This window comes from Martes martes (assembly GCF_963455335.1).
Source record: "Martes martes genome assembly, chromosome: 15".
In the NCBI taxonomy this organism is placed as follows: Eukaryota; Metazoa; Chordata; class Mammalia; order Carnivora; family Mustelidae; genus Martes; species Martes martes.
Genome location: NC_137903.1, coordinates 47,703,618 through 47,727,729, shown reverse-complemented (window position 1 = coordinate 47,727,729; position 24,112 = coordinate 47,703,618). Strand labels below are relative to the sequence as shown.

Genomic DNA, 24,112 nt, shown 5'->3' with positions numbered 1-24,112 from the left:
AGGGCAGAGTCCCTTGCAGGATGGTTCCAATCAGATGTCTAAAATTATTTTGACTTCACTTTACTGTTGGAACAGTTGGGAATTTTTTTTAATGGGGTGGTATTGGGGTCAAAGTTGAATATTCAGATTTGAAGTAGTTGTAGTTGGTTTTTTTCTTCTTTGTCTTATCACTTATTTTGCCAGGGATTTCAAGTATGATGTCAATTAATAAGCTCCCTCTTATACCCAAAAGGATGATTTTTGAAGAGAGATGAAATATATCTAATATCTTGAATACATAGAAAAATGGTGATTGCTGCTTAGCAGGCTTTTGGCGAAGAGCTTTTAGATTTGTTACTGTGTTGTTTGTTTTGAAGTTATGTGCTGTCTCCGTAATGACCAGTAGCTCTCAGACTTGCCTCAGATGTGCGCTATGGCTCGTGGTTTTCGAATAAGCTGCCGAATGAGAGAGGTCCTTTTGGTTTCTGTGGCTCATACTAGACACAGGGCCAGATGCACCAGAGGAAAGGTGGCAGAGTTTTTCTGGGACACAGAGGTAAAAACAGAAGAATAACTTAACTTGCAGACAGCGGACCACTTTGGGGAATGCTGAGGAAGATGATTACTTATGTTGCCTGAATTTACTAATCTGGCTTTTTTTTTTAAAAAAACAAACATTTAAAACAAACATTTATAAAATGTTCGTGGTGAAGGAGGAGACTGTTGATGTGCCCACCGCCACATTTATTGCAACAGACAAATAATTCAATAGCTCAAGAACAGAAAACTATCTCATAGGTTCTGATAAAGTAAGGAAATAAGGTTTCAGAATGCAAGTAGCTTTGATCAGACGTTGAATTCCAAGACCCAGCAGATAGAACCTTGGTGTTTATGTCTATAAATAAGTTTGTGTTTTGTCTTCTGTAGTTTGTAGAATTTTCCAGAGGGCTTTTGTGCTGGTGCTGCCGCTTACCCTGAGCAGACGAGGAGCTGGCCTAGAATATCCAGGATGGTAAATTAATAAGATAATCAAATAGATGACTAAACAAGTATCCTGGGTGATCACTTTCATATATATGAGAAATAAGGAAGCTACAGCCTGCAATTTGCTTTGTTTGCCCTGAGAGCGCTCGAACCGTGTGTTCTAGCATATGAGCGAGGCCAGTCTCAAAGGTCACTTTTTTCTGTCTGAAATGCAAGTTAGTTGTGACGTCAGCATCCTGAAGTAACATCCAGACGGTATGCTGCCTAACCCGGCCTGTGAGTCAGAAGCTGCTTGCTTTTCCTTGGGGCAGGTGCTTTTGGGAATGACTGCTTTCTGATGCCAGGAATCAACTCCATGGTAGTATCTTCTAGATTACCTTAGAGTTGTAGTTCACGTCCTTGTGGTTCCTGGACCTGAGTGTCAGCAGCATCTGGGGACTTGCAAGAAATGCAGACTCGAAGGCTCTACCCTGAACCTTCTGTGTCAGAAACTCTGGAGGGCGGAACCCCGCCGTCTGTGTTGTCCATGCCTGCAGGGAACATTCCAGTTGGAGAATGCTTGCATTAAATGAATGACCTGGTCTGTCCAAGAAGCCTTAGACAGAAAAAAGCCATGGAGAAAAGTAATCTGCAAACTACATTTAGCCCTTTGACGCGTCTGCTTTAATGAGAAGAGAAAGACTGTTTTCTGTGTCTGTAGGTAGCAGTAATAGTTTGCAGTAAATTTGACTTTTTTTTTTTTTTAAAGATTTTATTTATTTGACAGAGAGATAAGAGAGCACAAGTAAGCAGAGAGGCAGGCAGAGGGAGAGGGGGAAGCAGGCTCTCCACTGAGCAGGGAGCCCGATGCAGGGCTCGATCCCAGGACTCTGGCATCATTACCTGAGCTGAAGGCAGCTGCTTAACCCACTGAGCCACCCAGGCACCCCCGACTCATTATTTATGACAGAAGTTACTACAAAATAAACATAGGCACTTTTTTCTTTTTTTAATTGAGATAAAAGTCGCATAAAAGAATTAACCATTATTAGGTGTACCGTTTAGGGGTATTTAGTGCATTCACTCTCTTGTACAAGTCATCCCCTCTCTCGGTCCTGAGACATCCCCGTCGCCCCAGAGGAAAGTTTGATGCCCAGCAAGCCTTTGTTCCCCCTTCCTCCCTTCCCCCAGACCCTGGCAACCACTCATCGGCTTTCTCTCTATGGATTTGTCTATTTTGAATGTCTGTTATAAATAGAATCCTACAACGTGTGACCTTTTGTATCTGGTTTCTGTGACTTAGCCTGATAGTATTGAGGGTCATCTACGTTGTAGCATGTGTCAGTATTTTTGCTGCTTTCCTGGCCCAGTAAGACTCCATTGTGTGGAGAGGCCGTGCTGTGTTTCTCCACTCGTCTGTTGATGGACACTGGGATTGTTTTCCCTTTTGGACTGTTGTGAAGTGTTGCTGTTTGCATACAAGCATTTGCATTCTTCCAATTCCTTCAGATTTGGGGGTTGGGGGGGTGGGTACGTACCTGAGAGTGGAATTCTGCATTTAACTTGTTGAGGAGCTACTGCCTTTTTTCCCTGATAGCTGCACTATTTTACCTTCCCACCAGCAATAGATGAGGCTTCCAGTTTTTCTGGATCCTTCACAAAATTTATTTTCTTTTATTTATTTATTTTTTTGATGACAGCTGTCCAAATGAGTGTGAAGTGTGATCTCGTTGTGATTTGTATTTCCCTAAGTTCTGATGATGGTGGAGCGTCTTTCCGTGTGCTCGTTGGCTGTTTTGGCTGTCTTTGGAGAAATGTCTACGCAAGTCCTTTGCCCATTTTTCAGTGGGCCATTTTCTTGCTGTTGTTGAGCTATAAGAAGTCTTTCTGAGGAGTCTGGCTCCAAGCCAGAATCCTGTGTGTGACCTTCCAGGCCTGACACGAAGTCCTTCCAAGGCTCTGTCTAGTGGGGTCCCCTGGGGAACAAGCTGCGTTTCCCCATTCCAGATTTGGCACACAGCCCACGTATGGCACTCCTCTGGAGGGAGTCACGGGCAAAGCCCAGGCCCCCGGTGCCTGAGCTTGCATGCATATCTGCATTACTAGCCCAGGCAACTTCCATTTCGTGGCGTCCTTACTGGGGGCTTTGGCTGAGGCATCTCTCAGGCACTTCTGAGAATTTTTTGGAGGCCTTGGCCGAGGTATTTTTCTCCTCTCTGACCCAGTGGGTTTCTCCTCCTATTTCCTTTGCTATGTTCTGAATGTTTGTGTCCCTCCCAAATTCATATGTTGAAATCCTTTTGCGCAATGTGATGGTCTTAGAAGGTGGGGCCTTTGGGAGGTGATTAGGTCATGAGGGTTGAGCCTCATGAATGGAGTTAATGCTCTCATAAAAGAGGGCTCTCACCAGAATGTGACCCTGATGGTGCCTTGATCTTGGGCTTCCAGTCTCCAGAACTGTGAGAAATTAATTTCTGTTGTTTATAAGCCTCCTGCTCTTGGTATTTTGTTATAGCAGCTGGAATGAACTAAGACCCCCACCTCTCAGTCCCCTGGGTCCATGAAGAGATAGCCTTAGTTTTGGGATCCTCAGCAATGAGATGATGTCCCCTGTCTGCACTGTATAACATCTGGCCCTAACCCAGTGCCATTCTATAAGGAAAAATGGAGCACTAGGGCACGGGCACCTTTAACTTTGTCTCTTGTTTGCCGTGTCACAGTAAATGAAAAAAGTTGATTTTACTTTCAGTTTGGCTTATTGTCCTTATTAACCACCGTGGTACCTGGCAGCTTGACATGTTACATGTTCTGGGTATTAGATCCCATCAGATATATAATTTGCAAATACTTTCTCTCTATACATTCTCTTTTCACTTCTTTGATAGCACCCTTTGATACACAAAAGTTCTTAATTTTTTTTAAAGATTTTATTTATTTGAGAAAGAGAGAGAGCATGGTGGGGAGGGTCAGAGGGAGAAGCAGGCTCCCTGCTGAGCAGGGAGCCCGACGTGGGACTCGATCCTTGGACTCCAGGATCATGATCCCAGCTGAGGTAGTCGCCCAACCAACTGAGCAACCCTGGGACCCGCAAGTTTTTAATTTTGTTGAAGTCCAGTTTATGTGTTTTCTCTTGTATTTCTGGGGCTTTTGGCATCATATCTAAGAGTCCACTGCCAAAGCTAAACTCATGAATGTTTCTAGAATTTTATTGTTTAGCTCTTACAGTTAGGTCATTGATGCATTTTTGAGTTAATTTTTGTATATGATGTGAGGTAGGGGTCTGACTTTCATTTGCTTGTGGATATCAAGTTGTCCTAGCACCAAATGTTGAAGGGGGAAAAAAAAAAGTTTTTTTTTCCCCATTGAATGATCTTGGCACCCTTGTTGAAAATCAGTCGACCATGTATGTGAGATTTATTTCTGGGCTTTAAGTTTGTTCCTTTGGTCTGTATATCTGTATGCCAGTACCACTGCTTTGATTAAGGTTGCTTTGTATTTTGAGTTTTCAAAATTGGGAAGTGTGAGTCCTCTAAACATTGTTTTTCAAGATTTGACTATTTGGGGTCCCTTGCAATTCTATGTGAATATTTGGATCAATTTTTATAAAAAAAGATTGGGAGTTTGATAAGGATTTTGTTGACTGTGTAGATTGCCTTGGGGAGTATTATCATTATCTTCCAATCCATAAGCATGGTATGCCACTAGTTTAGGTCTTTAATTTCTTTTGGCAGTGTTTTATGGGTTTTAGTGTACAAGTCTTGTGCCTCTTTGAAGTTATTTCTAAGTGTTTTACTTTTTTTCATGCTATTGTAAATGGAATTGTTTCCTTCATTTCCATTTCTAGTGTATGGAAATGCAGTTAGGGTGCCTGGGTGGCTCAGCCAGTTAAGCATCTGACTCTTGGTTTTGGCTCAGGTCTTGATCTCAGGGTGGTATGCTTGAGCCCTGCGTGGGACTCTGCACTCAGTGCAGAGTCAGCTTGAGATTCTCTCTCTCCCTGTCCCCCTTCCCCACTTGCTCTTGCTCTCTCAATAAAATAAATAAATAAATCTTAAAAAAAAAAAAAAGAAAAAAGAAAAATGCAATTGATTTTTGTTTGTTGATTTAGTTTATTCTAACAGGTATTTTGTGGTTTCTTTAGTATCTATAAATAGGGATAATTTTACCTCTTTGATTATAATTTGTATGTTTATTATTATTTGTTTTTTGTGCCTAATTGCTCTGGCTAGAATTTTCAGTACAGTGTTGAGTAGAAGTGGTGATACGTGGGCATCCTTGTCTTGTTCACGATTTTAGGGGGAAAGCTTTTCGTCTTTACCATTGAATATGCTGTTAGCTGTTATGCTATTTTTATATTAGCATTACATTGTATTCCATTTTCCTTCATTTGAGATATACACTGCAAATAAATAGAAAAGTTCAGAGATTTGTAAAACAAATATCCATTGTAGACTTTCTTCTTGAACCTAGAAAGAATTTTGGAAAAACTGTCATTAGATCATTTAAGTTCACTACTGCCATGCCATTTTGACAAAAGTAGCCATGGACATGAATCAGATAACCACTAAAATTATTTTTAAATTGATTTGCTCAAATTTCCAGTTTATTTTGACCTATCTGAGATTTGGTCAAGGTGAGTTTGATACCCATAATAGGACAATTCAGAGAAACTGGCAGTTTTGTAGAAATCTCTTGAGCCACATAGAATTACAGAACTAGAAGCAAATTCCAGTCTTGAGCTCTCTTCCAGAACAGAGTAGGAGTGGGGATTGTTTAGTTTGCAACAGAGAAATAGGATCACTATGAGACATAAAATATTTGCACTCTCAGATAATGAGTCTTTTTTAAAATTTAGGCTACTCATGTCAGAGAATGGTTTTTTTGTTTGTTTGTTTGTTTTTGTTTTTTTAGGTCCAAGGAAGAATTTTCTAGAAATTAAGAGATAGGAAATGGGCTACCTCTCAGAATTGTGTGTGCTCTCACAACTTTTGGTGAAAGCCAACATGATATGACTCAACCAGAAATGCTACAGAATATTATGCAAAGGCATTAAGGTGCCCCCACATCTGATATTCTGTCATTCTACATAAAAGCCCTGGGATTAAGGAACTTAAGAATTCCTGTCTTAATACAGTAGAGACCAAGCGTACACGATGAAAAACACGTGCTACTTTCCTCATTCAGCAATAACAACTTGCTGCAGAAGAGAGAATCTGTAGGTGATAATCCCCTGTGAGAATGCTGACTCACACACACGAAGAAACCAGATGCCAGTAGGATGAAAAGAGGAGACAGAGCTCACTTCTAAACTGTGAGAGGAGGGGAAGAAAGAAAGAAGACAAGACACAGAAATAGATTCAAAGTCTAGTTGTAAAGGATTTTTTTCCCCCACATGTGGAATAAATCAAGAGCAGGTCTCTTTCATTTTTAAGTTTATGAGAAAACTTACTTATGTTAGATAAGTTATGAGAAAACTAAGATAGTATTTCATGCAGTTTTTCTAAAATTCTTTCTAGGTACAAGAAGAAAATCTACAGTGGGTATTTGTTTTACAATATCTCTCCTATGTGGGGATCTCTTAGGGTCTTGCAAAAATCATTTTCTGAGTAGTTACGAAGAATTGACGGCAACATAACATTAATTGTAAGCACTGTAAATATAGGAAACAGGACTAGAGCAACACAAAACCAAAAGTCAGCTTTTAATCAGTGTCAGAGAATCCACACATCTTGAGGAAGTGCGGCTGCTCAAAATACGGTGTATTTCCTTTTGCTGTCACTGCTGTCTCTCGTCCTAATCCCTGAGTTCCGAAAGGGGGGTGGGGCAGTGGAGAGAGGTGGCTAGTGGTCCTCCCCAACACAGTGGAGATGGCCAGAGCATCTTAGAAGCCAAGAGACTAATAACAGTGTAATTTACATTTAAAAACCTGCCATTTCTCCAACACCTAATGTGCCAGATGCTTTCACTGGTTATTCTTCGTGAGCTTATATAGACCCATCTCCCAGGAGATTTAAATAGGTTTCCATGAGATTTGGACTCCAGACATCAGATGTGGTGGGTTGGTGCTCTGATGACTTATACATCCCGTAGTTTGTAGGCCCAAGTCAGCTTCTGAGAGACAGGCTAGGCTTAGTCTTAGATCTGAGCTGGCATGGCGTATAATAGGCATTGCTCCCTGCTTCCCTGCCTCTGGCTCAGAGTAATTAGCTAGTACTCATTTGGGAATTTAGCAGTTCTTTTTAAGAGCGGAAGCTCTGTCCACTTGCCATCTCCTCTCCATTACCTGCTCCTGTCAGGAGGTGCACCCTCTTAGTATCCTCCAGGCTACTTGCTCTTTAGTTAAGATAACAATCTGTGATCTAGGCTTATAGCATTGCTCATGCTTTGGATTAGAATGCTGTATCATCAGCCCATCTCCTGCTGGGAGAAGTCCCTTAGAGACCATACAGAGGACTATTTTTAAGCATCCAACTTTGCTTGTTTGCAGGAGGTCTGCCATGGGAACCCTTAGTCCCGAATTCTAAGAATTGTACCAAGATCTTTTCCATGTCGACTGAGAAATCTGTGCTACTAAGTGCTTATCTCCCCCATGCTGTTTTGTCTGTACTGAGAAACTATAACTCTCAACTATCAAAGAATGTATTTCAAATCCCAGTGTTGTCCTCTTGTATTAATACTTTTTCATTTATCTGCCTCGCTGTCTTGTAGTGATTTAATATTTCTTTATCCCCTAGGGAAAAGTTAACCATTGGATGCCACCAGCTGGTTGAGATGGAATATTCCATGCAGCAGTGCAGTGCCTCTGTCTATATGGAGGCCCAAAGCAGGGGATGGTGTGAAGACACGCTCAACTATAGGACCTGAACACTGATCTGTAACTTAAAAGGAATTGCATTTGTCTTCAAGAACAAGAGTAGCCTTCAGCCTTTTGAGTCAAACCCAAGAGACTTGTAAAAAATGCCTCATAGGTGCAAGAAGGTGGTTGCCTATTCCTGAAAATCTCATTGCAGTTCTAAAAAGCCTAAATGCATCCATTGTGGGATAAACTATGGATTCAACTCACTGGAGTTAACAGTACTTCCCTACCTCTACTCCTGACACTGAGCCAGTCTGTCTTAAGGAAAGGAGAGCCATCTTTTTAGTCATGTTAGGGCAGGAGCCACTTTGGCATCTGTGGACGGCCTGGGGGCAGAGGATTCCCATCTCTCTCAACCCTAAGCATGGGTCCATGACCAGAAACACTTCCAAACCTCAAGAAAGAATTAGGACACGGCCATGCTCACCCTGCCACACAATGAATTCTTACCCTGGGCTGTTTTATGATCAAACTGTCTTCCCCATAGACCTGATGAACGTAACCTATGTCCCTTCCACTTCCGCTAAGGTAATGTAAATAGAATTTTGACCAGCTTGTACTTGCTATATAGTTTCTTCTCTTCTTCCCTGGGTTTGTCACTTTTCAGTGCATTTCTAATGGGAAGAGTAGGGGAGACCTCTATACTGATTTTTTCCCTTAAATGTGAAGGAGCATGGATTTATGGGAGTAGATGGCAGGGAATTCATATTTGCCTCTAGCTAAACTAAGTGTTTAATTGACTTCTTAGTTATAGAGTAAGCTGGAAATCCTTGTTTACTAGAGTATATTATGCTTTTGTTAATACATTAGATTAAATCTAACTTGCTATTCTTTGATGTTAATTTATTTTTTACAAAACAATAAATTTTATTTTTAGTAAGATTTTGCTTTTTCATTTTACTTCCAAATTGTGTTTCTGAACTGTGACAAGGTATGATGATGAAAGCGACCCTCTCCAGTAAGAGAGAATCTACCCAAGATGCTTACGGTCAGTCTCTGCAGGACCCACTGAGCTGTATGTTTGCATCGGAAGCCGCACCCCTACCTGGGGCTCCAGTGACATCAGGGGTAGGGATAGGAGCCCTGTGGGAGAAGCTTCCAGAGGATCTCCGCTCTCTGCAAAAAACATCCCCTCCACCCTGAAGTTTTTTCAGATCTTTATCCCTCAGCGGCTTCTGGTGGTGGTTCCTGGGTTTTGGTTCTGCTGTTGCCTCCCTCTCCTTTTTCCCTCTTATCTTTTTAACATAGGTTGTGATTTTTAGGAAATTTCTCTCCTCCGCACTTTCACATGTGCATGTAGATTTTATCTTAGTTTATGTTATCTTTTCCTCTGTACAGTAATTTGTCAATTATTTCAACCTCAAAAATTTTTAAAATTTTACTGATATGTGAAGATGTTTTCCTCTGATTTCCTAGTCTTTTTGTTGTTCTTTTTAAACATTCTTTTAAACATGTGTAGGCTTTGTTTCTTTGAAATGTCAGGTGTCTTTGTTGCCTTTTTTTTCTAATTGTAACCATTTTTTAAAAATCTAATCTTAATTTTATACTTTAACTACTATACTGTACTTTTCTGTTATATGCTAGTATAATGCAGTTTAGGGTTTCCTCTCCCTCCCTCTTTCTTTTCTGGATCCCTCCTCTGGATTGAGATAACTCAGTTGACCTAAAGGTCATAAACTCTACCTTGCAAAACATACGTTTGTTTTGGTGGAAGATCTTGGGAGAGGAACTTAACAGTTCTAAAATGTCCATTCTTCATTATGTATGCCTGTTGTATTTTGGGTAGAAGCCATCCTAAGCATGCCAGTAGGGACAGATGAGGGAAGTCACACAGGGGAAGGGCTTTCTACATAATGCCCTTGGCCTTGCCTTAGTGAGGAGTCTGTAATAACTTCATGAGGGACATCTATGAGGATTATCCCAGCAAAGTTTCTGGCACCATTTTCCACTAGCCTTTTCCAGTTTACTTTTACCAAAGATAATGCACTTCCTGAGAGGATTAGGGAGGATCCTTTGGGTGTAGCAACCCCAGCAATTTCTAGCATTCTGAGCCAAAGGAACGCTGGTTTAAGAATTGGGGTGTCGTCCCCTACTGGGGCACGACAGTAGTTAGTCCCTGTAGTGGGCAATTTGGGACTGCACAGATTAGAACCTCACAGATGATCAACTTCATTTTCCTGTTCTGGTCTTTGCCTGTCACCTGAAGGACAAACCTGAAGCTTGTTTCCTTTATCTTTTGACCATCACCTTCAGGGAGAACGGGAATCTTTTCACTCTTTCAGGGTAGACCCAGATTTCTTTAGATGGGTGTCTTGATCTACCTCAGATCACTTTGTTCGTACTTTCTGACAACTCCCCGTAGCCCACCCATCTCCTGGAGCCCTTTTCAAACATCCTTTCTTATCCCATGAGTCAGGATGAATTTCTCTTTTCTTTTTAAGAGGGAATGTATCTCACTGTTGAGAAATTAAATACATCTTCCACTCTCAGTAAGTGATGCCACGCAAAGCCCTTTTCTGGTTTAGACTGAATTGACAAGCCAGTCAGCCTCCCAGTTAATGGTTCTTTGGCTATTTTACCAATAAAACCCACTCCGGTGGAAACAACATTATGAACTTGAACAGTTACCAGCTATGAAACTATAAGGTGAGGTGTCTCAGTGCCCCTAACTACAAACTTGATGTCAACATGTTATTCTTTTAGTTCTAATCTTTCCTTAGCTTTTGCAATTCTACTGTAGTCTGATGGTTATGGGTTAAACTACATTAGCTCGGTATATAATCCTTGCAAGGCCAGTGGGAATCAATGGTTCCCTGCTGGGATTTCCAGCAAGGTAAAATAGGGCTGTTTCCTAGTCCCCCTTTTAAAAAAGCCTTTTCCTTTAAAGGTTTGATACCTTTTGGGGGGCACCTGGGTGGCTCAAGCGATTCAGTGACTTAACTCTTGGTTTCAGCTCAGGTGATTTCAGGGTCCTGGTATTGAGCCCCACACTGGGCACCATGCTTGGCAAAGCCTGCTTGTCCCTCTCCCTCTACTCCTCCTCCTGCACACACACGAAGAAAAAAAGTTTTGTTTTTTTTTTAAGGTTTGGTGCCCCTTTGGTTAGAGTTTTGAGTTTTGCCAAAACACAATTGCATCATCACCAGCATGATTAAAATATGAATTCCACTGCTCCACAAGACTTCATCCTTTTAATTCCCAAGTAGTATTTCATTGCATGGATGCACCAAATTATCCATTCAGCAGTTGGAAGGCTATTTGAGTTGGTGACTGAATAAAGCCGCTATACTCACATACAGGTTTTGGCGTGAACAGGTTCTCATTTCACTTGGGTCAATACCTAGGTAAGTGATTACCGTGTCATAGGGTATTTTGTCGGAAACTGCCAGTTTTCCAAAGTGACCTTCCAATTTTGATGCCTCCAGCAATTTGAGTTCCATTGATCTGCATCCCAACCAGAATTTGATACTGTTTTAATAGGTGTGTATGTAATTCTCCTCTCTACATTTCCCCAGTTTATGACAGTGAGCATCTTTTCATGTGCTTATTGGAATCCATTTATTTGGAAAGTGTCTTGTTTAAATCTTTTCCCCATTTACTTTTTGTTGTTGAGTTCTGGGTACCAGTCATTATCAGGCATTTTCTTTCAAGCCCGGACCTTTAAAGACTCAGTACCACCTGTTTGAGACAAAACACTTGCTTAATGCAATCAATTTTATCAGTTTTATCAATTATAAGATCTTCAATTTAATCAATTATAAGATTGAGAGATCTTTTGATTTGGGAGTAGCCTTAATGGATAGCTGGCCCTGCTAATTACTGAACTAGTTACATTTGGTAGGTGTCTTTCAACCTTTTAATCTGGTAACTCTTATTAACTTGCTGTATATTTCATTCAGCTCATCTTGTATCATCCCTCATTTCTTTCTTTCCTTCATCCAAGTTTGGTACTGTGTGTGCCTTTTTCCCAGGCTAAAATTACTCCCTTTGCTCATTTTGAACAAATGTGTAGTCATCTATTCAGACGTATACCTTTTTTAGATTCTTAAATTCCCCCCAGGTATCAACCCTATACACACTTAGTAACTGAGCTTCTGCTTCTCGCTCTTATTCAACCTGCAGGAACACATGGAGCTATTAATAGTGAAGTGTCAATATTTTGTTGGCCACTGTGCTAGGACTTGTTGCTCAGTGCATCATTTTACGACGGGGAACATTCTGGTTTCACTATGAAAGAAACTTGTGCTTCAGAGAATTCCTTGTCAACCTACTGATGCTTCCTATTTCTTGATTTAAAAAAAATGAATAAACGTGACATGTAACACTGTCTTAAGTTTAAGGTGTATAGCTTACTTTGATGTATTTATATATTGCAACATGACTGCCATGGAGTGATACTTACCACATTACATAATTATAGCATAACATTATCTATACTCATCATACTGCACATTAGATCTCAGGTTTATTTATTACTCATTGTAAGTCTGTACCCTTAAACACCATCACTCTTCTCCAACCCCCCCCCCCCACCCCAATCCTCTGGTAACCACCATTTTACTACATACATTGATGTTTCCATGCTTCTCCCTTTTTCTTTTCTTTTTTTTAATCACCCAGTTAATACATCTATAGTCATTTAATGAAAGACTCTTCAAATCCTTTTTTAGAACCAAGTAGGATACAAATAAATGACTAATATTATAAAGACAAAATTTTCTGTGATCTCATATTCTTCCAAAGGCAACGCTGAAGTTGCAGAAATATCCTCCAGGGACTCTTTTCTCTGTTACTTAACTTCAGTTTTAAGAATTTTAAGATCTGGAGAAATCATAGGGTACACACCTAGAGTATTAAGCAAGGATTGTAGGACTGTATCACACTTCCAGATCCAGTTTTTTCCTCTAAAATAGAAGGAATTCTTTTTTAAAAAAATTAAGATATAATGTATCATTTGTTTTCAGGGGTACAGGTCTGTGAATCAACAGTCTTACACAATTCACAGCACTCTAAAAGATAAGGAATTCTAAAGTATGTTGAAAGGGAAAGCATGTAAGACGTACTAGAGGCTAAAAATCAAAACCCTACCTTGAACATCACAATAAAATTCATGTGTGAGTATAACAGTTAAATTATTAATTCAGGCAGGTATTTTATAGTTTTGCTACTGTTTTAGTCATCTAGTACGTTTTAGGCATTCTCACAACTGATCACAGGGTAGTTATTAACAATGTTATTTCTAAACTACCCCAAAACCCATACTGATGGTAAAAACATTTAATTATGTTGAGGCTATGCCGTATTTTCTCCTTCCCTCAAGAAAAACATATACCTTTTAGATGGAAATAAATATAAACAAATGGTCAATGAGCACACCCCCCCCCCCCCTTATGGGAGCTTCTAACATACTTAAAAAACATACTTTTAACCATCAAACTACCTGTTTGGCATCAATAATACGGAAAAACTCTGAACCAGAGTATTCACACCCATTATTTGCTTAATGCTACCTAGGAATTAAGAAGTAATTTCAAATATTTCACTGCTGAATCCCCAACTAAGATATTACTTCCTTGGGCTAAATAGAACATATGCAGATCTACTTAAAAAAATAGTCATCCTATGAGGCAAATTCAAATCTGCCAACCTACTTTCAATCCAGAACCAAACCAGCAATAAATAAAGTCATTGACTACATAGCCACCAGGTGAGCTTTCTTGATGGTGCTTTGTGGAATAAATGAAAGAAGGTGTCTAAGTACCAGTGGAACAATTTTCTTTCTAACCCAAGTTAGCCACTGGTCGTCACCTTGTCCTACTTGGCTCGTTAGAGTCTTACGAGCTTGTCTTCTCTGAGAAAAAAATCTTACCATCAGTTCTATTTCAGACATGGCAGGTGACTGTTTTCCCAAATACCTGAAGCTCATCGTTACTCATTACTGGGAAAAAAACTGTCCCCCAAACTTTTAACTTATTAATGAGTACACAAACAACATTTGGATATTAATTCCATGGTGCAAGGATTTCCTGCAAAGTACCTTTAATATGTTTGCATTGGCAGCAAGCATTAGGATGTGCTAATTTTGGCACCATAAGTTATATGTGTAGCACTACACATTCCATAAAGTCACCCCAACCAGTATTTATCCATATGAAGAGAAAAACTGAGCAAAAACATAGTTCTGATAAAGGCTGCATTCATAAACCCAATACAGTTTTAATTTTTTTCACAATCGAGGGTGCTATTTAGGATTGTTAATGATAAATAAAGACAGGAATTATTTAGAAAATAAAGTACTTCACCGTTCTTTACTGTTATATATTAAGTGTCTTGCTATATAAAATATACCCTCAAGAAGTCAGAATATTTGAAATCAGTGTCTCAAATAAAAATCACAGCTACGTTACTGTTCAGCAACTCCATTCAAATAAACTATTGGTACTGCAGTCTCAAAAAAAAAAAAAAAAAAAAAAGTAGCTGAGGCAAAAGCTTAGAAGTTTGCATTCTGGCCGTATAAAAGAAACACCTTACTCTACATCCTTTAAGACTGCCACTCTGCTTCAGTTATTTGAATCTGCCCTATCTTCAATAGGTAAAGCACTGTGCTGAGAATATAAAAAGTTAAGTTATAAAAAGGCAATCATAAAAGATTAAATCTTGGTAGGCATGTCAGCTTTCTTTTAATAAAAACAAAAATAGTCATTGTCATCTAGTTAAATAAGTCTCTTTTGTATAGAGTGTTCCAGTTATTGAAAAAGGGCCCTTAAAAAAACCCAACTGTCTAGATCTTAAACCCTACCCCCTTGCCCCATTATACATGTTTGAGGGAAGAGTCATTTAATGTGCAAATTGGCAAAAACAAATGTGGAGGAGGGGACTTCTTGAAATGACATGCCTGATCAAGTCTTGGTTTATTCTTTTACAATATTAACTTCCAAAAAGTAAAATAACCAAAGTAGTCCTAAAAATACACAAAACAGACCTTCATCTTTGCATTCCTTTCCCAATAAACACAAAATGTACAGCATGTTTAATAATATGCAATATGCAAAAGCTTTGTGTTGCTGTTAGCAACATCTATTACCCACCCACCCTCCTTATTCACAAGTGTACCTCTACTAAACACAATTACATCACTAAGCCTGTTAGTTTGAAAGGGTCTTAAATTTGTTAAAACTGGAAAATCTTCGTATAGGGGCTCCACTCATTTGACTCAAGGTTATAGACTTCCACCGTATTCAGAAATTCATTGCCATCAAATCCTCCCACTGCATAAATGGTGTTCCCTACAGTTGCAATCCCAGCGTTGCTCCTTGGTGAAGTCATGTTTCGCATCATCTTCCATTCATTTCTCGTTGGGTCGTACATCTCTACACAACTGATGGCATGAGAACCATCAAAGCCACCACCTACAAACAATTTTCCTAAAAGAGAAAGGAAACAAGGTAAATCTAAAGAGAATAAGAAAGAAAAACTCTACTTAATTATTTTTTGCTAAAATCAGTGGTTCTTAGTAGAAATGCCTGCTCATTCCGTAGAAAGTACTCATTAACTGCCTCACTAAATGTGGCAAACGCTCTCTAGGAGCTGTGGATACAAATGCAACAAAATTGATAAAAACCCATTCATACCTGGAACTCGCGTAATTTAAAAGGAGAGGGGTAGCATCTAACTGAAGTTAATTCCCATAATTCTTTGTGGTAGCTACTATTATTGCCATTTCACAGATGAAATGAGGCACAAAGAAGGTGGACAATTCACCTAAAAATGCAGCTAATTAGTGGCAATCCAGAGTAGTTTTGTGCACTGGAAATTTTGTATTAGTCTAGTGCCTAAGAACTGAGATTCAAAAGTTACAGAAAAGCAGGTTTCAGATAACATTTTCTTGAGCTTTCCAACTATATAAAATTACTTTGGCATAAAAACTTCTTGGAAACAGACCAGAAGTTATCATTTATTTTCAAATATATATGCAGAACAGTTAGTAAGTTATTTTCAAACAGATAAAATGTTAGCATTAAATACTGTATAACTTAAAAAAATCGTTATTTTCTCATCTGTCACTTAACCTATCTGCATCTATATATTTATATAAGAACTGACAAGGCTGGGGGTGGGGTGCCCTGCAGGCTATGGTCCAGTAGGCTACTTGCTGGCAGGTCTACACATCTATGCTTTCAGCAGTTGAGCCACAAGCTTAACTAAGATTCTGCTTTATTCCCAAGACAAGGCTAACTAAACTCATAATTACATAATTAAACATGTAACTCAATAAAATGGATGTGAAAAGAAAGCTGTTTCTATATAAAACCAAGTTTAATGCTTTCAAAAGACTTGTTGAAATGGTCTTAAGTATTGCTTCCAATTAGATAGGGAGTAGACAATTAGAAAAGACTAATCTAGATGACTGGTACTTATGTTTGCTTTGCAAATCAAGATCTTTGAATTCTTGCTCTAAAGGAACAAACTCCAAGATGATATACTTTGCATATGGTTTATGGAAGGAAAGGACTTAGAACTTCATTCAGTGAACTCATCAAAAGATGACAGTGTGTTGATTAATTTATATTATTATTTTAAGAACTGAGTCTCTATTAGAAAAGACTTCTAAAAAACCAACAATCCCTATAGCACTGGCAAAGATGGCTGCTTCTGAATTCTAATTATACAAGTATATAGTCATCACTGACATTCTTTCAGAATTTTACAAGAAAACTGTTGTCACTCCCTATTCCTCACTTTTCCAAATCCCAACACTCACCATCAAGAACAGCTACGCCAGCTCCTCGCCTAGCCACATTCATGGGTGCAATTAAAGTCCAGGTGTTATTTTCAGGATTGTAACGTTCTACTGTGTTCAGGCAATTCCAAGACTCTGCACCTCCAATTATGTATAAAAACCCACCAAGCTCACAGACTGCAGCCTGGTGTCTACCTATAAAATCAAGTTGAGCCAAAATTATTACTTTATCTCCCAAAACTGTAAGTTGTACACTACATATACTGTTGATTCAGAAGTTAAAACACACACACACACACACACACACATCCAAAAAAACCCAAGAAACAGGACACACAAAAAAATCAACTCACGAATGTTAAGAGGAGCACAGCTTGTCCATGACTTTGTTACAGGATCAAATACATCACAGTTTTTCAGTCCTTTTTGACCATATGGATCAGAGCCACCAACGATGTATAATTTCCCATTCAGAGCACATACTCCTATGTGAATATAAAATAAGGTTATATATTGGTAATTTACTTATCATATTTAAATGTTGAATATCCCAGAAAAAAAGTAATTTTACCTGCATTACAACGGTTAGTTCTCAATTCTGGAACAGGAGTCCAGTCATCTATGCTTGGATCATACATTTCTCCACAACTCAGGTCATCTGAGTGGCCATTCGATCCACCTACCACATAGAGTTGGCCCTACATCAAAAGTGAGAGATTAGAATTTCTGCCATTCTGAAGTATGAGGAACAGCTAAATACAGATTACTTCTTCTTGCAACACAATGCACTTACCATGAGTACAGCCATTTGAAATCGAGCCCTTGGTGTTCTCATGGGAGCAAGAAAGGACCAGTGATCTGTATGTGGATCATAGCATTCGACTGTTCGAAGACACTCCTCTCTGTTATAGCCACCTGGTAAAAGAATCATCAAGATTTATGTGTAAGATATTAAACTGGACCAGAGTTCCTGGCCTAGAAGGATTTAAGTAATCTGCACAACGAGAAAAGGAATTTTATCCATAAACTTAGGCCCCATTAGTTGATGTTTTAACAACATTTATCAGTATGAGTAAATTGCTTAGTCTTGCTTTGAAAATAAGGACAATAATTCAGCTACGTTATAGTTTAAGAATTAGAAACAGACATTTACTTAAAGGTCAGACAACACGAAAGTATTTACTTTTTATTTCTTGGTCTTTTTAAAATGTGAGAAAGTAGAATGCCAAGGAAGAAGGCATATATTAAACCCTATTTTCCAAAGTTCACATGTCACAAGCAAGCACAAATGTCCATTTAAGAGGCTCAGCCAGTTGAAAGTTTTCAGTAAGAAAACACTCATCTTCTGTTCTTACCTGCTGCTATAAGCTTGCCATTCATCTCTGCTGTCCCCAGACCAGACCGTGCATACTGCATGGGAGACATGGGCTTTTCTATTAGCTCATCTGGTTGCATCTCAAAGCTTAAACTTTTAATTAGTTTTGGAGTACTCGTTGGTGAGCTCTGCGGGCTGTTTCTCCCATGAAGGAAAATTACACAGAATATACCATCCAGCACAGCCAGGCACAAGTAAGTGTTATCTGTAAGCACAAAAGTTCTATGTTTAAGATGCAGTTATTATTACTTTTGGTTTCCTGTGTGATCCTGAATTGGACTCCAGATTCCAGCATAGAATGATCTGCTATTGTTTTCCAAATTTAGTTGCTTCTGAGTTTTTTCTCCACAGTCACTTTCAAAGTAATTAAATGGTTCCGCTCAACACTCCTTTAAAAATAAGTACTTCAAAGACAATCTGACAAGCGTAATACACTTACTTGAAGTCTTTTCCGAAGCAACGATTTTCCATTCATGCTTAGGGCTTTGTACTGTAGCATTTGGAGAAGAGAGACATCCAGTGGAACTGCTACTTATCGGCTTATGGCCATTCTCACGTGGTGGCTTTTTCTGCAAAATCAAAAGGTAGCTACAGAAACCTAGCCAAAGACCATACCTGGTGTACCTCTGTTCCTGAGCTATTCCACAACACTGAAAAAAACAAGTGTCTTTGACCTATGTATGATGTTTATAGCATACCTAAATTTAAGACAAACCAACACTTTCCAACTGACACAAATTACTGGCATACGTCCATCTCCACTTGTAATGAAACAACTATAACTACGCAAATAGCCTGGCCAGGAAAAGCTCAATTTAAGAAATTAAAAAAACACTGTAGATCAAATATCAGAATACTTCAATGGGGGGTAGGGGAGACGGGAAGGAACCCCCCTTCATAATCTACATAAGCTCATATACTCTTTGTACTAAGTGTAGAATCATCTTTCAAAAGAGGTTATTAATTTAAAAGGGTATGAATTATCTGAAATAATACATTTAACCCACTGTCTCCAAGAAATTATCGAATGTAATTATATCATATTATATCATATGTACTCTGATATCCTTCATACAATGCCAGCAAAAAAGTGAGCAGACATTTATCCAATCCAGTCCCTCTGAGAAGTACTTCTCAGGACCACCTTACAGATATTAGAGTGCTTTTCTAGACAAATCAAACTACATCAGAACACAGAAATAAAAAACAGAAACCAGAAATGGAACAATACTACTAAAAGAACCAAACATTCACAAAAGTAGAATACACAGGAATACTAATGGGCAAAGCTACAAATTTTCCCAAATAACTTTAAGAGAATCACATTGTGTTCTTGTGTATGAGTTCTCTTTGATGGTTTTCTTCCAATAACATTAGCCCTTGACTTTTAAAGGATATGATCATATGGAATTAGAGGAGTCAAAGACCCCCTACATGGCACTACCAAATAAACAGGTACCACCCTCAGTACTTGATAAAGTCTGCTTATCCACTTAGTTTGGTCCCCAGGGCCAGAGCCACACGGTAGGTAAGATTTACAGTAGAAATTTGTTTCTTGTGGAAGCAAAAAGTCAAGTAACAACTCTTAGAGGAAAAGATTTTGGTAGCTACTTGAAGCCGTGAAGTTTGGTCTGGGCCATTCAACAATTGTGGTTACAGCGTATGCAGGCTATTTTGAAAACAGGTAGAGCATGTACCAGGTTAACGGTTACCATTAAGTTCTACTTAGACATTTACTATATACCTAGGTATTATTAGGAACTTTATTCACATCATCTCTTTTGATCCAGTTATGGGCAGTACTGCCAATCCATTTCATAGGTAACAATACTCAGAGAAGATATGCATTGCCTAATGCAATACAACTAAAAGAAAGATTAGAAATTCTGAGTATAAAGCCACTCTTTTTATACTATGCCAGACTTGTGTCTTCTGCTACTAGAATTACAAGGTACATAAAACCCCATCCCAACCTGTGGCAAGAAGGGATCCAAAGTATCACAAATTGATAATGCTTACATTAAGAGCTTTTATCGCAGTAAGAAAACTGTTCTAACGTATGGACTATAACTGAGAAAAAAAATGAATGTAAAAGGAAAGCAGGGTAACAGCAAAGACTTTTTTTTTTTTTTTTAAACAAGTTATACAGAAGTGCTGGATAACTCCTTTATATTCCTTCTGGAACATTTCTAAACCCATCCTTCCCTCTCCTTTATCTTCAAACTTTCCTGTATCAGCTCTCACCCAGCCACCCACTGGCTCTGCTTTCTTTGCCTCTTACTCACCAGAGGGTTATCTCTGGTGGCGGTTTCTTTTTCAACCATTATTACTTCTCAAGCTAACGGATTCTTGACCTTAATACTCTTTGGAACTTACATCCACTAAAGATTACCGAGTGGCCTCCCACAATTAATGCAGAAGAGATGGTATCTATAACCTTCTTTTACATGACCTCCCAAAGAATGATTTGACTCAATTAATAATTTATTATTCTCCTTCAAAATTATCTCCACCTATGTTAGCTAGCTTTTAATATATTTTGATTCTAATTTCTTCCTTCCTTTCTAATGGCTTCTTGTCAAACTCTTTTTCTATTCCTCAAGCCTAATGTGTCACCTCATCCGGTTTAACTTCATGATCTTTATATCTAGGGAACCACCTTCTAAGGAGTCACATATGTCAGAATCCGTTATCTCAAATTCTCCCTTTTCCATTTGCTTAATTTCCTTATTCTAAATGATCACTAAGGACTCTTTCAACCTTTGAAACTAAATGGCTAGAGTACACTCTTCCTCCTCCATGCCCTTGTCATTTTTTTTTAAATGACTTCTTGTAATAGGCTGTAAATTGGTCTTACAAGTTTTACCCTCTGTGCTTGGGTCATAAAAACTGAAGGGTTTAATGCCATCCTTTACAGGAGTAAGAAAAACAAAAGGAAATAAACCACAGATCAGCTGGAGTCCCATGACTAGAGACTGCCCATCTGATAGTTAACCACATGTCTAAAATATGACTAATGTATAGATTTTTGCTGTATAAAAGTACAGTAATTTAACCAATCCCCCTATGTAACCAACATACCTCCCTCTATATGCTATGCAAACTCTTCTCGATCCTAGGGCTGCTCAAATGTTTCCTCCTCTGTAAAATTCCCCTAGTTTCTCTCCTGCTCCACCATGCCCTTCCCTGTATGCCTTTTGTAGATACCTCCTGTAAGAGTGTACCGTTTCAGTCTACTGCTGTAAGGTCCTACAACCAGAAACTATCCCTCATACACGTTAACATCATGGCCTGCCACTTATCGGGCACGCAAACTTTAATTGTTGAAAGTATAACTTTAAAAAAAATACATCTTTAGAGTCACGAGGAAAAATATTCTAAATGTTCAAAACGCACAACTACGAATAAAGTTCTCAACTAACTCACACCCTGACACTTTTGTGAAAATAAAGATATTTGGTGACTACTGCCACAGCATAACTGAGAACTTCACGGGTCATGTTTTTTTTTATTTCACTTTCTATTAAAGAAAACCATTCCTTAAAACTGGGTTAACTCAGCCTATTCTACAGTTAATGCCTCACAAATACAATGTTGAGCTGAAGGCCAAAAAGAAAGAATGCATACTACATGACCATTTACGTCCACTCTAAACACAGGCAAAGTAGTCTGTTGTTTCAGAAGTTAGAATAATGGTTTCATCTGGGGGGCTGTGAAGGGATAAGAGGTTTCCAGGAAGCAGAAATCTCTTCTTGACCCAAGTAGTGTTTAAATTAGTGGGTTCACTATTTGACATTTATGATCTGTGTACTTTAAATTTTTTGTCTCTAGACTAAAAAAGTTTATACCTAAGATTAAAAAAAAAAAAAAAAAAAGAGGAACCGAACAAAACAAAACAAAACAAAAAAAACCCCAGGGTCTAACAACACTCATTCCTATTGCAAACTATTTTTTTGTAATCTAACCCCAAAAACTCAATTTCTACTTTGTTTCATCTTATCGGCCTTTCTTACTACCTGTAAATCCTATTTCATTGAGAAAAAAATCTAAATGTGTTGAATTCATTTCTTTTTATGTGCCCAAAACAGTAGTAACTGTTAAGAAAGATAGGCTTGTTTTGTCCCAAAAATGTTTCTGTTCAGTTATACCAATGAAATTCTTCCACTTTCCTTTATTAAAGGAAAATTTCAGTATGCTACAAAATGCTCTAATCACATTTTAACCTGAGGTTACCTCAGATGTGCAATGTGTACCTGCACAAACTGAATGTGGTCATCATCACTGCCAAACACCTCAGCCTGTCCATCTAGTAGGTTCCCATCAAGCAGCTTGTGATCAGCTGAGTAGTACAAGGTTTGAACCTGCAAAACAGCAACAGAACACCCATGTGGCTACCGTCTCCATGGCTACTCCACTAGTATGCAGCTCACACAAACGCCTCAAGGTAACCTCCAGTGTGCTTCCTGAACTTGACATCTTGCTCTGGCAGGATCCCGAAGTAAAGAAAATACAGGTCATGGTTGTAAAAATTTAAAAAACAAAAATCAAATACAGAATCTTCTAATACTGGCCGAAGAGTCCTTGGCTTGACTGGCTTGAAAGAAATCTTCATTTTCTCATAGCTTCTATTATATAGCATTAAGAAAAAAAGCACTAGTACAATATATATAGCCTCTTAAAGAATATACATATTTACAATAAAATATGGAATATGGCTTACACCTTTGAAGTGGTCTGATTTGCATTAACATATTTCTGTCCTGAAGGCAATTTCAAGAAAAACAGATAAAAAGCAAATGCAAAACGCAAACAAGCTGTAGAGACAGAGATAACTCCCTTAGCAGATGCAAACACTGGTTAATGCACCTGATTTTCAAGTGGGAAAGGATATAAAACTTAGGGATCACCTGTTAGCCTTCTTAGAACATAATGATAACAGTATGTTTCAAGGCCTAACAGATCTGGTAAGCCTTTAGTGAGTCTCTGAAAGGCTTAAGTGGAATGACAGATGCAGGGTCACTCTACTGCTCTGTCGCCATATGTTTAATTCCCACCATTTCTCCATCAAATCTTTCTTGTGTTATTTTTAAAAAGTAGCCCAAGGGAAGTGAGTGACTATATGTATGAACAACACCATTGAAAAACACAAAGCTTTAAAGAGAGAATCCTGTAAAGGAGTAAACACCATTAAATCATCATCGCTCTCTGCCCACAGCGGATTTTTCTTAGGAGAACTGGGGCAGGACTGCTGCTTCTTTACGTGTCAATACACTGGAGGTTTCTTCTTGTTTCTTCAGTCTTGGGTATCCTAGTTTTGTTAATAAACCTATGGGGAGATAAATCAATGGGGAGGAACAACCATTAGAAGCTTTTACCTACTTTCAAATTTAAAGCAAAAACCTGTGAAGAAAAATTAAGAATCTACAGAAAATTTCAGTATCACCTCCCATTTCTAAAGCAAATTACATGCTACTTTAAAGGAAGTTAACAGCACATAATAAGCAAAGAAATAAAAAAAGAAAAGCAGAAGACCAAACTGAACGGTTCATTCAGCTCACCTGGACACCCCCCCTGTTTCTCAGCTTAGGGGTACCTATAGCAAAATTTAAATTCTTTAGGGTGATGGTTATAAAATAAAAGTGAAAGGGAATCCTTCATGTTATAGCAAAATAATTTTTAAGAATTGCTGAAACCCATTTACTTTAAAACTAACCTCTTCCATCAGCTCTTCCAGACTGTCTCCATTCTCCCAGATGCTACGCTGCACCCAGTTGATTACCTTTGTGTACAATTTGCCATTGCTGGGCAAGCAGACATTATCTTCAAGCATTACCTCCAACTAGAATTAGGAAAAAACAGTGACACATAGATCAGTGTTGAGCCTGTAATTCTCAGCTTAAGGCTCAATTTCATAATAAAATGCTCACAGATGCCCAATCACATTCCACATATTTACTCTAATTTGTAAGAAAATCAGTAGCTAGGGTGCCTGGGTGGCTCAGTGGGTTAAAGCCTCTGCCTTTGGCTCAGGTCATGATCCCAGCATCCCGGGATCGAGCCCCACATCAGGCTCTCTGCTCAGCAGGAAGCCTGCTTCCCTTCCTCTTTCTCTGCCTGCCTCTCTGCCTATTTGTGATCTCTTTCTGTCAAATAAATAAATAAAATCTTTAAAAAAAGAAAAAAGAAAAAAAGAAAGAAA

The 24,112-nt window shown here is 38.7% G+C and overlaps 2 protein-coding genes across 5 annotated transcripts in view; one reads left to right on the top strand and one right to left on the bottom strand.

The window, feature by feature from the left end:
• SWT1 (SWT1 RNA endoribonuclease homolog) overlaps nt 1-8,676 on the top strand; it is a 100,051-nt gene extending 91,375 nt beyond the window's left edge. For both annotated transcript variants that reach the window (XR_013967995.1, XM_080824191.1), the window contains one exon: nt 7,677-8,676. Coding sequence is in view for 1 of the 2 variants with exons in the window: in XM_080824191.1 (XP_080680317.1) it covers nt 7,677-7,806 (130 nt within the window). In the remaining variant the exon portion in view is untranslated. The remainder of the gene's footprint in view (nt 1-7,676) is intronic.
• Nucleotides 8,677-12,408: 3,732 nt separating this feature from the next.
• The window catches only part of IVNS1ABP (influenza virus NS1A binding protein), a 22,588-nt gene continuing 10,884 nt past the window's right edge, over nt 12,409-24,112 (bottom strand). For 2 of the 3 annotated variants that reach the window (XM_080824193.1, XM_080824192.1), the window contains exons 7-15: nt 23,627-23,752; nt 22,167-22,274; nt 18,353-18,482; nt 17,894-18,118; nt 17,332-17,453; nt 17,110-17,236; nt 16,892-17,023; nt 16,560-16,733; nt 12,409-15,222 (exon numbers count right to left, since the gene is read on the bottom strand). In XM_080824193.1, coding sequence (XP_080680319.1) covers nt 14,969-15,222; nt 16,560-16,733; nt 16,892-17,023; nt 17,110-17,236; nt 17,332-17,453; nt 17,894-18,118; nt 18,353-18,482; nt 22,167-22,274; nt 23,627-23,752 — 1,398 coding nt within the window. In that variant the 3' untranslated portion in view covers nt 12,409-14,968. Of the gene's footprint in view, nt 15,223-16,559; nt 16,734-16,891; nt 17,024-17,109; nt 17,237-17,331; nt 17,454-17,893; nt 18,119-18,352; nt 18,483-22,166; nt 23,240-23,626; nt 23,753-24,112 lie in introns of those variants that run through there. The other variant, XM_080824194.1, reaches the window with a different exon arrangement.